General features: G+C 33.2%; 1 protein-coding gene across 1 annotated transcript; it reads left to right on the top strand.

Annotated features, from left to right (window-relative positions):
• Positions 1 to 1,001: 1,001 nt before the first annotated feature.
• Positions 1,002 to 18,115, top strand: LOC141833631 (uncharacterized). The gene is made up of 20 exons (XM_074721115.1): positions 1,002 to 1,242; positions 1,314 to 1,375; positions 1,488 to 1,614; positions 1,720 to 1,866; positions 1,976 to 2,066; positions 2,171 to 2,289; positions 4,272 to 4,462; positions 5,224 to 5,434; positions 7,982 to 8,219; positions 8,417 to 8,865; positions 10,791 to 10,905; positions 13,404 to 13,594; positions 13,736 to 14,079; positions 14,276 to 14,369; positions 14,566 to 14,784; positions 16,026 to 16,262; positions 16,505 to 16,714; positions 17,138 to 17,407; positions 17,493 to 17,696; positions 17,791 to 18,115. Exons 3-20 carry the CDS (start codon positions 1,495 to 1,497, stop codon positions 17,938 to 17,940), a joined length of 3,600 nt encoding a protein of 1,199 aa, XP_074577216.1. The 5' UTR covers positions 1,002 to 1,242; positions 1,314 to 1,375; positions 1,488 to 1,494; the 3' UTR covers positions 17,941 to 18,115.
• Positions 18,116 to 18,682: the final 567 nt, after the last annotated feature.

Raw genomic sequence — 18,682 nt, 5'->3', positions numbered from 1 at the left:
AATGAATCTTTGTGAGGGATAACTAATGGTTATTGATTGTTAGGGAGAGGTCCTTAAATGGATACCCTATGACAGAGGGTAGGACACTAGTGGCCTAGAAATTATATTCTATTTTTGTTTCTATGATCAATAACAGATCGAATCGATTTGATTTTTAGAAACATATATATATATATTAAAATTACTAAATTAATTAATTAAATTAATTTTTCTAAAGAATTAGTTAAAATTAAGAATTTTAATTGATCAATCAATTGGATAAATAATCGATCAATTTTTTATTATTTTGTAAAATATATTATTTTATAGTAAAATGTAAAAAAATAATTTATTAGTTAATTTCCCTAGAAATTAGTTTCTATTTTTACTTCTTTAGTCAATATCATCAGACCGAATCAGTTTGATTTTTAGAAACTTATATATAAAAATTAAAATTACTAAATTAATTTTTCTTAAAGAATTAGTTAAAATTAACAATTTCAATTGATCAATCAATTGGATAAATAATCGATCATTTTCTTATTATTTTATAAAATATATTATTTTGTAGTAAAATGTAAAAAAAAATTTATTAATTAATTTTTCTTAGAAATTAGGTTTTATTTTTGCTTCTATAGTCAATATTAGATGATTTTTTTTTAGAAACCTATATATATAAATTAAAATTACTAAATTAGTTAATTAAATTATTTTTTAAAAAATATTATTTAAAATTAAGAATTTCAATTGATTAATTGGATAAATAATCGATAATTTTTTATTTTTTTTATAAAATATATAATTTTGTTATAAAATATAAAAAAATTAATTTATTAATTATTTTTTGAAAAAAAATTAATTTATTAATTATTTTTTGAAAAAAATTAATTTCATTTTTACTTTTTTAGTCACCGAATCGATTTATTTATAGAAACCTCCCCCTCCCTCCCCTCTCAAAAACCCTTCTTCGCGACACCGTTGCCCACCCCAAGCACGCGCGACGCCACGCCGCCGCCGTCTTCTCCCACGCCTCCTCATCCTCTCCGAACTCCGGCGCCGGCGGCTGATAGCAATCGGACTTAACCACCTCTCATTCTGTCACCGCGGATCTCGCAATCCCCCTCCCCGCTCCGTGATCTTGCGTCGACGTCTTCTGTTTCTCCCAGCCAGAGGTTCGCAACCACACCACTACGAGACAGGAAAGGCGCGACCGCCTCATCCTCTCCGTTGCTGGCGTGAGGGAGAAATACAGGCGAGTAGTAGGTGAGATTGTTTTTGTTTGCGTTGATTGGGTTTTAGCTGGGCATGCAGGGTTTGATGTTTTCCTCTATCAGCAACCCTTCTTCCCTCCTAACACACGCCATCGTGCCAGTGCCCTTTCCGGCAGCAACCGAGAGTGAGTCGGAAGAGGTCCTGGGGCTCTAGAGTTTTGTATCTATTTCTTCTTCTAGATAAGATTTTCTAATTTAATTAATATTTTTTATGTGTTCTGGAACCTCGTTTCTTAGGTTGACAATGGCAATGGATCAGGAACAATCGCATAAGTCCCATCGATCACATAAAACGGGTGCTTCTGCCAAAAATAAGAGCAAGAAGGGAAATTCAGAGGAAGATAGAAAGAATAAAAATCCAAAGGTTCATGGAACAGCCAATGCCAAGCGAATCCCTTCCCCTTTTTTTTTTGGGGGATTTTTTTCTCTGTAATCATTAAAAGGATTTTATCTTTTTGGCTTCCTGTAGGCATTTGCTTTTAATTCGTCTGTGAAGGCCAAGCGACTACAGTCTCGAGCTGCTGAGAAAGAACAACGCAGCCTTCATGTTCCCACCATAGATCGTTCTACTGGGGAGCAACCTCCTTTTCTTGTTGTTGTGCAGGGACCTCCCAAGGTCAAATTTTAATCTCTCAATCACCATACAATTTTAAGTTGCTTTTGTCTAATTGCTTTGAGAGGGTAGTTTGAGAAATAGGCATGATTGACCAAAAAATATTTTGCAGGTTGGGAAATCTCTTCTGATTAAGTGTTTGGTAAAGCATTACACTAAGCACAATCTTTCTGAAGTTCGTGGTCCAATTACTGTCGTGTCAGGTTTATATTTTTTTCTTGCTTAGTTGTTGCATTACCTTCCCTTTTATCTGGCATTTTTTTAGAACTTAAAATGAAATAATAATATATTTCTTTTAAATTTCTAGGAAAGTCAAGGAGGGTGCAGTTTATTGAGTGCCCAAATGATATTAATGGTATGATAGATGCAGCAAAAATTGCTGACCTTGCACTGATGCTAGTTGATGGTACTTATGGTTTTGAGATGGTGAGTATGACTATCTGTTTTCCTATTATATTCATATATAGAAGTCCTATTGATCGAACACAGTTGTCCTAACCCCAAATGTTAAACCAGGATTTAAATTTTGAAAGTGACACATTTTGCCTCATTTAGCTAGGTTGGAATGAACATGATGTTCTTAAACAAACTTGATACTCAGCTTGATGAGGACTCATTTATGTTCATTTGATAACTTGAGCTTGATGAAAAGCTCGAATCGTCTCAAGCTTGTTGTAATTTTTAATAAACAAGATTGAATACAATGAAGCTTGACTCGACCTGGCTTGTTTACAACCATAGATGTAACCAATTTTTTATGCATATAAGATTGTGAGAAAAATAAAAGAGTTGTATATAAAATTTGTCTTTGTGCTTTAAAGTAGGCATCCAAAAATTTAATGAACCATAACTATGAGCTGAGCCCTATAAAGGAAGATCCTGAAGGTAAGACAACTTGTTAATAATATGTGTCACATGTGATTTTTGGGAATTCTAACAAAGTCTTGTTTTCTAAACTTTGTATTGATATTTCTCAGAGTTTATTAACCTAAATTCTAAATCATTTATCATCGGTGCAATTAATCACAACATATATATCATCATTCGTCATCTATTTCCCTACATGTTCTCAATTTTCATCAAGCACACACACACTTGAAAAAGGTGTTGTAGAGTATGTAGGCAAGTAGGGCTTTAAACAAGCCAAGCTGAGCCAAGCTTTATGATGTTCAAACTTGTTTGATAAGGTAACCGAGCCGAGCCGAGCCAAGCCTAGCCTAAAATGAACCAAGCCAAATAAATGATTATTCAAGCTTGACTTGGTTTTTTTAGATATTATCGAGTTCTCAATTCAAGTTTGTTTAATTGTTTGAAACTTTTATATTTTAAGCTTGTTTGGTTGGTTATTGAGTTTGATAACACAAACTTATTTGTTCATTTTAAAAGTTTTTTTATTTATTTAACATGTTGATAAGAGTTGATGAACGTTATTCACAAATATTGTTCATGAGTGTTGTTGATGACCATTGTTTACGAATGCTCACAAATATTAACGAGCAAAACACATATGTGGTTAAGCTTGTTCGTTTAGTTTAACGAGTTGTTCAAGTTTGTTCATGAACATTGTTCACAAATATTAACGAGCAAAACTGTCATGTGCACTTAACAAGCTGAGCCAACCAAAGAATTAGGCACTTAATCATTTTCTTCTTGGTAGAAATGCTCCTATTTGGTGAGCATGCTCATTTAGGGGGAAAACTGTCATGTGCATACTATAATCGTATACAAGTTTGAAAGAGAAATTTATAAGTAATCTTGTGTATGGTTTCTATTCAATAGTCACATTTGATCTAACAGTTGTGTTCATGAATGAAGACTATGTCACCATATAGATCATGCAGGATGTAAAGACCTGTGATCTAAAGGATTTGCCATTGGTATTCATTGATAATATCAGAGATTCTACTACAATTCTCTTTTAGCCCATGTTAACAAAGTCACAAGACCCAAAGCGCTGTCATTATACAAAGGTATTCAGCTGAGGTCCAATCTATATCTCTCCTGTTGCCTAGTAACATTTTCCTTTGTGCTCATTGCCTCCAATTATAGCTTTGGGCTACCGAGTCTGCCTAATCTAGAGGATACTTTAAGATATGCTACCATTTCAATTAATTCTAGGACCCTATGCATTTACAGGTTTCACATACACAATAAGGTAACTATATCTTTTGTGGTTCCAATGCAACAAAACCAAATTTATTAGTTGCAACGGTAATGCTCCACACATATGCTTTTGTTTGGAACCTAAGATGACGTCATATGGTTCATTGTTACAATTTATTTATCATTGAGAAAGATTCTTCTCATATGTATGCCTAAAGTTGACTTCTTAATGCTGTGACCATTGGATTTTATGCGTAAGCGTATTAACTAGATGAATCTAAATTATGATTTCTTTCCCTTTGCAGGAAACGTTTGAATTCCTTAATGTGTTGCAAAATCATGGTTTCCCAAAGGTTATGGGAGTTCTCACACATCTTGATAAGTTCAAGGATGTTAAAAAGTTGAGGAAAACAAAACAGCGATTGAAGCATAGATTTTGGACTGAGATTAGAGATGGTGCAAAGTTATTCTATCTATCTGGGCTAATTCATGGAAAGTAAGAAAATTCAAATTGTCTCCTCCTCTCACTTTCCTTTTTCCTCTTGTGAATATTAAATTGCCTTTGAGTGCAAACCCTTGGTAGTTGTTCTTGATTGTTTAACTAGTTGCAATTCACTTGCACACCATTCAAAAATATTGTTATCTATATTTTTGATATTCTCTTTTGCACAAGACATGAACATGTATTTAGATGACTAATTAATACTCCAGTTAAGCGATGTGAAATTATGATAAATATGCACATCAAATGAGAAAAAAGAAGACCAAAAAAGACTTGGTCAACAACAACAAAATAAGATAAAATTTATTTAAGTATAGAAAATGATATAGTAAGGGATAGAATCCAATGATATAGAAGGATTCATATAGTCGACCCCACCTAGTGGGAGAAGACTTGGTTGTTGTTGTTTTGCACAAGACCTCCTATTTACTTAATGAATCTTAATTAGATGGACTTGTTCCATCTTATGTTCCAAAACTTTTTGCGCTACCTAAATGATTGAGGAACACTTGATGTTGCCCAAAGTAATTTTCTTTCGAAGGCTTTGCCTCCTTTTCTCTATGATATAATCATACATGAAAGTTTCCTCCAATAATCTATTTTTTGTGTACAAATCATTTGGTTCATTCATTATTCAAATTTGTGAATCTTCTTGAACATCCCAATTTTTAAATTTTATTTTCTATCTTTTATGATGATCTGATAGTTGATTAGTTCTTTCTGATCTTCTACCTATTTTTTTACATGGACTATAGGTACCCAAAACGTGAAACTCACAATCTTGCAAGATTTATCTCAGTCATGAAAACCCAACAATTGTCTTGGAGATCTTCTCATCCTTATATATTGGTAGATCGCTTTGAAGATGTCACCCCTCCTGAAAGAGTGCATGCAAATATGAAATGTGACAGGAACATCACGGTGTATGGCTATCTCCGAGGTAGCAATATGAAGAGAGGGACCAAGGTATTCCTTCATTGATTTTGTATTGTGCTAATCATTTATGAAGTTCTCCCAACTCCCACTTTGCCCTCCTGCATGGTTATATTCCTTTTAATATCTTTGAAAATTCATGGTTATCAAAATCGATATGGTTGTCCAGATCAAATCGTCAAAATATCTAAGTATCTACCTTATTGGATCACTAGGACCTGTGCAATCAAAATCATTGAGAAAGATGAAAGATAAAAGAGGTGAAAATTAAATAATTTGATGCAAAAGATACAAATGAGGTTCAATTATAGGATTGCTACAAACTATGAAATAGCATGATAAATATCATGATAACGTAATATAAGTAATAAATAGTAGAATTGATTAATTAGATTAGTTATTTATTAGTGATTTGATGTTACTATTTGGTGAATAATATCATATTGTTATTTTCGTTATTTGTTAAAATGATATTCTAGAAAAATCCAATAATATTATATTATTGCCAAATGTTTGTCTTTTAGATTATTGATAAACACCAAATCAAAATTTATTAGTGCCAAATAAAAATTTTAAAGTATACCCACCAAAATCAATGTGGTGTGGTAAATATGATGCATTTATCAATAAAAGTTATTGAATATCATTTATTTCGTATTAATGGATTTAATTGAGCATGGAATTTGAGATAGTATTGATCAGGAGAGGAGAGGTTACTATATTCTATCTTGATCAATAAGTACCTGCCCAATCAATACTAAATGAAGAAAGGATGGATGATGTGTGCGGTCCAATTAGTGGTGAGGCACATGCAACAACAAGGTTGGCCTGGTAACAAATCTTAGGCAGTAAGGAGGTTGAATTAGCTGGTTTGGTTGAGTTTATCAAAATTAATTTAATTCAGCAAAATTTTAACTTATTCCATCCTTTTCATTCATAATTTGATGAACTTTAAAGTAATTTATTCTATTTTATAGCGTTGTTAATTCATCTCTAGGTAATTTCTTTGAATATATACTTTCTTTAAACTTCTCTTTCTATATATGGTATGACTGATGGATTGGGTCAGATTGACCTTTCCGGACACCGACCCAACTTGGGCTTTCTGTATTGGTATTGGCCTATTTTGACTACCATGTGAAAATCTATCTTGCATTCTACATTTTTAGTTTATTAATGCTTAGGTTCTATTTGTTTCAAACAACAAAAAAATCTGAAGAAGTCAGTTTCTGAGATGTATCTAAGTTAATGGTTGAAGCTATAAAAAAGCACATCACATGGACCAAGAATGCTGCGATGGGTGGACTGACCTACCCTATCTTTTCCTCTACTTTTTAAAATTGAATTTAGGATAAATTTAAATTATTTGATGCCATTGTAATTTAATTTCTAGTTTTTTGAGTAATTTTTAGTCATATTTGTTTTATAATATCCATATGCTAGAATCGATATTTTCTTTTTTGTTGTGACCCCTTTCTTTTTTCTATCTACACCTTCTAATATATCTATGTATCCAATTTTTCATATATATTTATACTTATATTATTTTTATATTTTGACAATATTTCATTATTTCGTTTCTACCTTTTATATGTTAAAATCATTAACATAAAAGTGTTTGTAACAACAAATTGTCATCATCACCCAGGTTGAACTAGTTTAATTTAAAAAAGGAAGTGTCAACACAATGTTTTTTATAATAAAAATATTGATGCAGAATAATGATCCTTTGCTTAAGAAAATGACTGTCTTTCAGATGGTGAGTCAATTCTCCTTATGTCAACATCAACATTAGCATCACCAAGATTTAGGCCCAGTTACCTGTGATTGGCTGCATGGATCTAGTCTCTTATCTTATGTTTGAACTCTAAGCACTCTACAATTAGTAATATCTAAATCTCTTAATCACTTTTTTAATTACATTAAATTCTTTGGTTTCATGCTGCTATTACATTCAAATCAAGTTACACTTTCTGATTAATCAGAAATAATTAATTTGACTGCCCTTTTTGGGTAAACAAACAAAAACACAAGAAAATTTCTTACGCATTTTCTAGTTATTGTTTTAACTGAAATAATGGCGCTTATTACTTGGAGTTGGACATTTGCTGAATATAACTGTAATTTGTGAGATGTAGCGACGTTATCCTTGTTGTCATGAAAGGAAAGTTAATTTTCCAAACCCAAAAATTAGAAATAATTGCAATTCTATTTGGTCTATAACTTGGACGATGATCTAATTTAACTCAATTAATCTCCAGTTTAGAACTTACCCTGGTCAGTACTAGTGGGATTTTACAATCTCACATTGGGTTCCATGTGAACTGATCTAGGATGTTGCAAGGATAATACCTACCTTTCATTGTCTGGTCAAATTAATCCGAAGAACTAATTAGATTGTTTTCTTTCTGGACTTTGCATGATACTACATGTTTTGAATGGGCCAAATTCAGTTATGTTTTGAAGTTGACATCCATAGCTTACCTATCAAATAGTTAGTGCTGTTTTTCTTCTGAGCTTTGGTAAATGCCGGTTCTCTCTTGAAATCTTCTCCTAACATGCTACTGCCAATTATGCCAGCTGCATATTCCTGGTGTTGGTGATGTTGCAACAGCCGGAGTAACTAGCCTGGCTGATCCCTGTCCTTTACCCTCATCTGCCAAAAAGAAGGGTCTGCGTGACAAGGAAAAATTATTCTATGCTCCTATGTCCGGTCTTGGGGAGCTGCTTTATGATAAGGATGCAGTGTATATAAACATAAATGATCATCTTGTTCAGTTTTCTAAAGTTGATGAAGAAACTGGATCCTCTGGGAAAGGTATTAAATATGTGACATAGTATTGTACCACGAATTTCATCTATTTGTAGCATCATGGAATTGACCTCCTTGTTGGATGGTTTTATTTCCTTGATCTAATTGGTTACAGTAGTGATATTTTTGCAACTAGCAATTCTTATGAGCTTGAGCAGAATAGTGTGATCATTTTTTCTCTTGTTTCTGTTAATTGCTGTCAGGAAAACCTAATGATGTTGGAGTAACATTGGTAAAAACACTTCAGCAGACTAAATATTCCATCGATGAGAAGTTGGAACAAAGTTTCATTAATCTTTTCTGTAGAAAAAAGCCTCCTGCTTCCGATAATGGCCATGCAAAGGGTAATGTACTGGATGGACAGCACCATGATGGGCACAGTGGGGGACTTGTTAGCATCCTGGAAGAGGATGCTAATCATTCTGGTGATGAAGTATCAGAGGATGATGAAGCTGGGAAAAACAATCTCACAGGAGATAGTGATTCTGATGGTTCTGATGAAGGGAATGATTATGCCACGGATGATGATCTTGAAGACGATGAACACATGAATCCATTTAGCCATGATCTCAATGAAGAAGTCGAGCTTCATAATGGAAGGTTAAGGAGAAAGGTGATATCATCTAGCTTTGGAAATAATGATCATTTGCAGGTAATGGGACTTTCTTTGTGTTTTTCTTTCTTTATGATTCCCAATTTGGATCAAATGTGATAACAACTTAGGTTTATCTCATTTAGTGGGATCGATTATATGGATCCTCCTATATCATCGTGCTCGATTCCCTACTATACCATCATTTATATTTAAATGAATTTTATCTATCTTATTATTGCTTCTTTTTTTATTTTCCTTTTCCTCGATTAATGTACATAATTGGGGCATTTATTTATCGCCTAAGTATATATTCATTCCATCTTAAATGTATCACTTGGATTTTTTTGATAATAGCCTCAATCTTGAGTTTCTCTTTAATGTTCTTATTTCTTATCCAATCTATTTCGTATGTTCACATATCTATTTTAACATACTCATCTCTGTGACTCTCATCTTTTACTCATGTGCTTAATTCATAACCTAACATTTAACTCTATATAACATAATAGGCCTAATCGTTGTTTTATAAAACTTTCTTTTAACCTCTAGAAGTACCTTACTATCATAAAAAAAAAGTGACACACGCTCTTTTCCATTTCAACCATCTTGCTTGTATTAGCCTTGTCATCTCCTATCTTAACCACTACATCTATACTACTAAACTTAACTTTCATATGTCTTTACTAAGTCAACATTTTACTTTCAATATTTGTTGCCAAGATTCGAACTTAATATTTACTTTTTCACGTGTCTCATTAACCTAGACATTGCGGTCTATAATTAACATTCATCATAGCAATGCATCTTGGATGTCTCTAGTGAGTTCATCCACAACTAGCTTAAAAAGATAAAAACTTTGAGGTTGTCCTTGATGTACCCTTAGCATTACATCCTTGGTTAATCTGTCTAGAGTCCTCATTCTTGTTATTACATCGTTATACATATCTGATGGTACCATGTGTAAGATTTGTGTCTTTTCCCAATACTTTTCAAATGTATAGATTTTATCATCGACCATTCATGCATAAATACAAATTGACTTTTGTAACTTTGGTTTCCGTAATCTTTTTTCTACCACGATGATAATAGTTTTAAAAGCCAGGAAAGTTTGGTCCATAGATACAGCACAGATCTGTGTCATTCATATTGTTCAATTAGATTAACTAGAGAATAGATGTAGAGAAAAATCAGAGCTTGTTTTATCTTTTATAGTTGTTCATGATGAAAGACACAAACCCCCTTTATTTACTAATCAATTTTGATTCTATTCATAGTAAAGTTTGGTATTCTACTGTTAGTTACATATTATGCATTTAACATGTATTTCAAATAATACTCTGACATGCTTCTTGTCTCTTGAGTATGCCCCAAGTCCCAACTATTTGGAGCATATCACTCCATTGAATTCTATGCAAGACTATATCACTAGTATATTTAAATCTATTGAACCTCTTTTTGTTAACTAGATTTTGTTTGTTTGGTGGATGGAAAGATGGGAGAGAGGGAGGAGAAATGTCATACATGGTAATATATGTTCTATGCTGTGTAATTTTATGATTTTCCCCTTCTCTCCCTATCTTTCCACTTATTTTTTTGTGATTCTTTCTATTGTGCCATCCACATGGAAGCATAGTTGGGTATGTCAGACAAATTATCTATTACAAAAGGTTTTTTAACTTTCTGTTCGTTTTCTTCAATTTTCTTTATGTTGCTTCTATGTCAAATTTCTCTGTCATGTGGTTATCACATGAATGACTTAGTCTGACCATTGACTTTGGCGAATGTGTAAAATGTCCCAATTACTAGTCTGACCATCAGTGGCAGGGTCTTTTACAAATTGTTCATCATTTAGTCTTTTGTCTTGCTTGCATATTTACTCAAATATGGCTGGACAGTGATTTTCCCCCCTAGGATTTTGTGTTTGTTAGGATTATTAAATAATTGCTTCATAGTTTCAGGTTCTCATGTTGGCATTGTTTCAGGATTCTAGTGATGATTTGCAAGAGTTTGATGATGACACTGACAACGATGATGTTGGTGATGATAAATTGCATTCTAGTTCAGAATCTACTGAGGGTGATGATGATCTCAGCTCAGGTATCAAGAAATTTAATGCTTTGTTTTTTGTTTTGGTTTTGGAGCACAAGTTGTTGCAACTTTCTCAGAACTATACAACAACAGAGTTATGGAGTGGAATATAATAAAGGATGAGGCACAAGAACAAATTAATGCTGTTATTTGAGAAGTTGTTGAATCTTTAACAAATCATTAAAAACAACATTCCAAACTTCGTGCAAGCATTCTAAAGAATTATATGCAAGTTAAAGTGCTTGCAAAAATTAGCACTGAGTTTTATGGTGTTACATGGGCCTTGTGGCTTTCAAAGACTGATTATTAAATCAAGTCAGGCCTTGTGGCTTTCAAAGACTCATGAGTTCAAGTTCCATATTCTTGGCCTAAATAGTTAGAACTGAGAACTTGATGATGATTGACTTTATGCTGATCAAATTATTATTTATATGTAGAAATCTAATATAATGCTATCACAACATAGTTGAATGTACTAATACCTTAAGTAATACTTAACTATGGTTTGCATTACAATAGCTGCTTTTGGAATGCATAACCTAACTTTGAATTGAGAAAATGATTTTCTGGTAAAGAGGTGTTGCTCATGAACATACTTCCAAAGTGCTTTCTTTACTAAAAGAACTTTAAGAAACACTCTACAACCCATCCTCAAGCTGCCTTTGTCCAAGCAATCTTAGGTGGCTACATGGATCTTATCTCTCCAGAAATATGATTAAAATCCATGCTTATAGAGGTTTGTGCATTTTAATGCTAGTTGTTGTGGCTAATGCAACTCTTAACAGTTTTCATCCAAGTTTGAGACTGACGTTGGCAGTTTAATCTTATAGCTGCCCAATGTAGTAGAATTGTGTCTCCAAATAATGGACAATATTATTTATATGCTCATATCATTCTGTTATCAAATTCCTCAATATTCTTATATTATTAAGATCTGGCTTTCTTACAATATTTTTTTTTGAAGTTATTTTGTAATCTCCCCTCTGACCAGAAGATATGAAAACTTGTCAGATTATGTTGTTCAAGGTTACACTTAACAGTTCACATTTAAAAAGATACATTTCTTACCTAAAACAAAATTTAAAAGGGCCATGATGATTTGGTTCATTTCAACACTATTTGACGTGAATCTTGTCTTTTACAATTCTAAAAAAATGAACTCATTTAAATAAAATTAATCAAGTAAATTTAATTCAAAAAAGGTATTAAAATATATCTAGTGTTAGAAATTAAACCAAAGTCATAAAAGAAGAAAATATGAATTTTATGTGATATGGTTGAAGTACAAAAATTGAAGAGAATGTAATCCCAAAGTCTCATAGACATAGAAGAAAATATTATAAGTCTCTTTAACTTGATGATTGTGCTGACACTAATTTTCTATTGTTCATTTCATTTCACTTTGTATTGCAACAAGAATAATTTGCACAATTCTAAAATTCATTAAAAGGATTCACAAAACAAACATTGATTACCTGTGGTATTTTGGGATACTAAATAAGTTGAGCTTGCATTTAGCAGACACTTCTAAGGTTCTGTCGAGGCTCAAATTACTTTGAATTTTGAAATCTACCCAATGTATGAGACGGATCAAATTGGTTAGTGGACTGGTGTTTCTAATAGGATATTTTACATCTTAGATCCCTTTCTATATTGGATAAATAAGAACTTGAAGTTGATTGTATCTATCGTGAGGGTTTTTTATTGGCAATGTTTCCAAAGATCAACTGCAAGGTACCTCTGAAAAGGAGCTAAAGGGCTTTCCTTCCTAGGATAGCTATTTACATTTTCTTTTTAAGTTACTAAAACAATGTCTCATCATTGTAACATAAAATTTAAAATAAAATCATTCAATCATTTTGGCATCGGCTTGTATGAGGATAAGATTAGAGATATCTGAAAAACCCACTAACCAACCCTATTGACCTTCTAACATTGACTTGAAATTAACATATGTTTCCCTTGGTTTCATTTTATCCATTTTTTAATGTTTATTTCCATATTTAACTTTGCTTTTCCACCCAAGACTTGATATTTACTAAATGTTTCGTGATTGTAAAACTTATGTTGCTTAACCCATTACTTCTCATTACTTCAGTCGGGTTGAAATAATTACCATTGTTCGTGTCAAATTAATTTCAAAATATTTGGTTCATGTCTTGAATCTCAATTTTGTGTTTGTTGATATTTTAGATGCTAGCTAGCTTTGGAGAATTTCAATCATAAGGAATTTAAATGCCATAGGGCAAATTAAACTCAATTATCATTTTCATGTAAAATTTTTAGAGAGGTGTTATGATAGCATTTTTATGGAGAATTAGATTTTTTTTTTCAAAATTATTTTGATATACTACACATTGTAGATAGTTCTTCCATTAGTCCTCTCTGCATGAGTGAAAATGTTAAAAAAACATTCAACTTTTTGCCCTTAGTGTTTACACAAACAGATACAAAATATAACATTGGACTACCATTTAATTTTTTCTTTTTCTTCTCTTGATTATCAGGTGATGAAGCTGAGCATAGTTCAAAGTGGAAAGAATCATTGCTTGCTAGGGCAATGTCAAGAAAAAATGGTAACTTAATGCAACTTGTATACGGGCCCAGCCTACCAGTATTGTCTACCACTTCAAGGGATGCAGATGACAGTAGTGAGAATGATGAAGAGTTTTTCATTCCAAAAGGAGAGAGGACAAAGGTACTCCAATGATGTTTAATACAAATTTGTGCACATTTCTTTTTTTTTATTATTGTCAATTTTGATTTGTTTTGTGTTAATTCAAATGAATTAACTTCATTTTCAGATAATTACTTCTGACGATTAAAAACTTGATTGCAGAAATTAGGGGACAACCTGAGTGTTGATAATCTCAATGCTGAAGATTGCTCAAAGTTCACCAACATTCACCTTAAGGATTGGTCTAATGAAGACCTTATAAAATCTATTCGTCATCGCTTTGTAACAGGAGACTGGTCCAAGGCGGCGCAACGAGGTGAAGGGGAAGGTATGGGAGATGATGGAACAAATTTTGGTGATTTTGAAGATTTAGAAACTGGAGAAGTGTTCAAGGATATTCCAGAAGATAATAATGGTGGTAGTGAAAATATTCGCAAGGCGGATGACATAGAAATGGAAGAGCGAAGACTTAAAAAGCTTGCTCTCCGTGCAAAGTTTGATGCTCAATATCCTTTTATAATGCTGCTTGTTAGTCATTGCATTTTTTTACTTATGATTTTCACTCTCGGATTAACGTCATCATACTTCATGTCTTCTATCCTAAACCCATTTAATGTTTGAAAAAATGCTGTTCATCATACTCTCTATGTTCGTTGTGTTGAATATGTATATTCATTTGTCACTACCTTGACTTAAGCGTACAGCTAATGGATCTGACTTATCTGATGACGAATATCATAACAAAAAGAAATTTCATCAAAATCAAGCTAGTGAGGCTGTTGGATATTTTGACAAGGTATGCTTCTTCATTGTACACCTTTGATTTTGTGTCAAATGTTTGATTCTCCTCATTCGTAGATGAAATTTTCACAACACCTAGATCAAGAGTAGAATTCATTTTTTCATCTCTGAATGCCATTTTTTACGCATTTATTCTGTTTCTGTTTCCGCCTGCTGTTGCTTAACATTCTGAAGTTGGTATTTGTTTATAGTTGAAGACTGAGATTGAACTTCGCAAACAAATGAACATATCTGAGCTTGCTGATCTTGATGATGCAACTCGTATAGAGGTGGAGGGCTTCAAAATTGGCACTTATATGAGATTAGAAATTCATGATATTCCATTTGAGATGGTTGAGCATTTTGATCCCTGTCACCCTATCATAGTTGGAGGTGTTGGTCTTGGCGAGGACAACGTTGGATATATGCAGGTTTGTTTCGTGCCTTCAAGTTTTCTTTTTGATTAAATCTGGGTTTTTATATCTATTAAGTTGGAAGTTGATATCATGCCCATTTGTGATTTTTTTAATGAGCTGAGATGTTTTACTATACACTCAGTTTTATTATTCTTTAACCTTTTAAACTTATTTAGCAATAATTGTTATCTTTAACCTAAAATGGAGTGGGGTGGGAGCTGTGTGTGCATGTGCGCTCATGATCATGTTTTTAGTTCAATAGTGAATGCTAGGCTTAACAATAGTTTCTTTCCCCACACCCTGATAGCCAAGCTTCTCTTTATGGAAGTGTTCTACCATTTGTTGTATTTTATGTTATTTTATTATTATTATTTTTGTAAAGGATATGCTTTGTTAGATGAAAGTGATGAGTTGATAAATTGTGAAACATAATCAGATTTCCTCAATTAATTGAGAAATAATGTTGTTGCAAACGCAAGGTTTATGAAGTCTAATTGTAGAAGTCATATATTTTTAATTGATATATTTTAATTGACTAATAGGATACAATCATGTGATAGTTATATTGCATGAGACAATATGCTAGTATGGTATTAATCGTTGATAAAGTTGATTGGCTAACCAAGCTTGAGCTACTATATGTTTATACTCTCTTGACTTGATTGGTTCTGACCTCCCAATGTATGAATTGATTTGTTTTTTTGGAAACAGGTGGAATTTTGAATTCCCAATATCCAGTATCATGTTAAAAGATGAATGACTAATCACTTATTCGAAAGCTTAAGCTGTTAGGAATTAAACAAATTAATATATTTATATTGTTAGCATTCATTATATGCACTTAGTTGAGCGAAACTTGATTAAATTACCACAGTTTTTAGTTTTGAATTTTGAAAAAAAAAGTTGATTCTTTGGTTGGTTTAGTATGGCAGTGAACTAGCAACTTCTACTCAAATGCCTAGAACATTGAGCTACATTACCTTTTTCTTCATACATGAGTCATGCTTAACTATAACGTGCTTGGATGTCCTTAGTGGGTTCACTTCGATTTTATGCTTGCCTTCTTTGATTTTCAGACTAGAAGTTTGAATTATATGAGGTTCTGTAATTAAGCATTTAGTAGAAGCTTTATGGAATCTTTCATTTAAAGATATGGCAGCTTGTATTTTGCACTGATCCTTGATTTTCTCATGCTTGATTCTTACATCTTTTATCGATTGATTCTATGCTTATCAAAGTTTTGAATATTTATTTAGGTTCGGTTTAAGCGACACCGATGGCATAAAAAAATTCTTAAGACACGTGATCCAATTATCATTTCAGTTGGTTGGAGGCGGTACCAGACAGTTCCTGTGTATGCCATTGAGGATAGAAATGGGCGCTACCGCATGCTGAAATACACACCAGAGCATATGTTTTGCTTAGCCATGTTTTGGGGTCCTCTTGTTCCTCCTCAAACTGGAGTACTTGCACTGCAAACCTTAAACAATCAAGTAATGCCCTTTTGGAAACATATATTTAGTTTTACAGAAGTTCGTTTCCGCTTAAAAATGACACGGGAATAATTTTGTGAAACTATCAGCAAGTTGTTTTCCATGCACATAATGTACGGGCCATTCTATTGCATAGCAACTTAAATGTGGGTGGTATCAGCTGATAGAACTATCTCATTAAGACAACTTTTACTTTGCATTGCTTACTTTATCCATTTGCTGAAAGTTTTACTGCTCAACAGGCTGGATTTCGAATTGCTGCTACAGGCACAGTGCAAGAATTCAATCATGAAACAAAGATAATGAAGAAGATCAAACTTGTTGGTCATCCATTAAAGATATTCAAGAAGACAGCACTCATCAAAAACATGTTCACTTCTGACTTGGAAATTGCTAAATTTGAAGGTGCAGCTGTTCGGACTGTGAGTGGCATAAGAGGGCAGGTTAAGAAGGTAAACATGCTGCAAGTATTCATTTAAATTTCGTCGATTTGTTCTGCTTGTTTTGCTATTTTTCTGCTTATCAATGATTCATGGCAATCGCTTGGCTGCTGGGGTGCATGCCATAAATTGTTATCCTTTATTAGGATCGGCCTTCACATCTAATTGCCTTGACTTGATCTTTTGTATTATAATTGCCACAAATTCCTCTTGTTCTTGTATGCATTTCGTCATTGTATCTAATTAATACTATGAATTCTTCTTTAGAAGCTACATAGAGTGAATTCTTGTATTATATTGTTATATGCTCGACACTTCTGTAACTTGACATCCATCTCTCTTCGTCTAACATGGAAAGAGAAAAAAAAACAATCAGATCCTTACAGAGACATGTTTTCCTAGTACTCCTTTGAATGGGATTATGTAATGTTTCAGGCTGCCAAGGCTCAATTAGGCGACAAGCCAAAGCAACGATGGGAGAGTGGGAAAGAAGGGGTGGCAAGGTGCACATTTGAGGATAGAATTCTAATGAGTGACATTGTTTTCCTGCCGGCATGGACTCGTGTAGAGGTTCCACGGTTCTATAACCCTGTCACTACATCCCTGCAACCAAGAGATCAAACATGGATGGGCATGAAGACAATAGCTGAACTTCGGCGCAAAAATAACCTTCCCATACCACACAATAGGGATTCAGATTACAAGGTGCTGCTTCATGTGTTTATATATACCTGAATTTGTAAAATCATCTACTTTCATGTCTTCATCATTCCTCATTCTAATACCGCAGCCGATTGAGCGGAGGCCAAGAAAGTTCAATCCTCTAGTGATCCCAGCAAGATTACAAGCTGCTCTGCCTTTCGAGTCTAAACCAAAAAACAAACCACCTCGTACGCGGCCGTTGCTTGAGAATCGCCGCGCTGTGGTAATGGAACCTCACGAACGAAAGGTTCATTCTCTTCTCCAAAACCTTCGGGAGATCAAGAATGAGAAGGTGAGAACTCTTTATTGCAAAATGCAGATCAAGTGTTCATTGTAAACAAACACCTCGAAGTGTTTCGTCTAACATTCCTTCCCCACTCTTGTAGGCGAGGAAGCTGAAGCTCAAGGAACAAGAAAAAAGGAAAGCATATGAAGCAGAAAAACTGAAAGATGAGCAGTTATCGAAGAAGAGACGAAGAGAAGAGCGACGAGAGCGCTATCGCCTGCAAGACAAAAAGAAGCAAAGAAAATCATAAGCTACAAAATAGTTTGTTTGGCAAATGTATGCCATGAACCGGTCCATGCTGGCGGGTCTAATAGAGTCGTAATCATATGATAATTTTCGATCATGTAACAAGATAATATATTAATTTTATACTTATTTTTATTTAATTTTAGTTGTACATCTTTTCAGTAAGGCTAATTGACCAATGAACTGCTTTCACTTCAGGCAGACCGTGATTCCTATTAAATCAAAGTGTGGAATTCATTGATGAGATTGATCCAATAGGTTCAAGTTTGGTTAGTCATTATGTCATTAGTCAACGAATGAGAAGATGTTGATTGATTATATCTCTTTATTATTCTCAACATCTTTTGATTGTCTAGTCACCCTTTGGTTGGATTGACTTGCTCTTTATAGATCCTCGTTGCTAGTAACTCTAAATCATAAAATTCCTAATGCCAAAGTAAAATCATAAAACCCTCTTGAGCATTTTACAGTAACCTTTGGTAGACATTCACAGGGTGTTTGGTTGGAAATTATTATTGATAATTTTAATTATCTAATTTGTTTGGTTCATGTTATAATCGATTCTTAAGTAATATAGCATCATTGCTATATCAACGAATGAATTATAATTCAGAAATGTGATTACTTTGGTAACTTAAGTTTTTCTGCAAGTTCAAAGGTAAATGAATATTTTATTATCTTATGATTTTAAATAAGTGAATTAATTCAATATATTTTAATTTAAATATTTATAAATTTAAAAAAGA

Source organism: Curcuma longa, chromosome 8 (assembly GCF_044706935.1).
Source record: "Curcuma longa cultivar G26 ecotype Majalengka, Jawa Barat chromosome 8, ITB_CL_G26_1.1, whole genome shotgun sequence".
NCBI classification, from domain to species: Eukaryota; Viridiplantae; Streptophyta; class Magnoliopsida; order Zingiberales; family Zingiberaceae; genus Curcuma; species Curcuma longa.
Note: the sequence above shows the minus strand (reverse complement) of the source record. Positions and strands in the feature narration are given on the sequence as shown.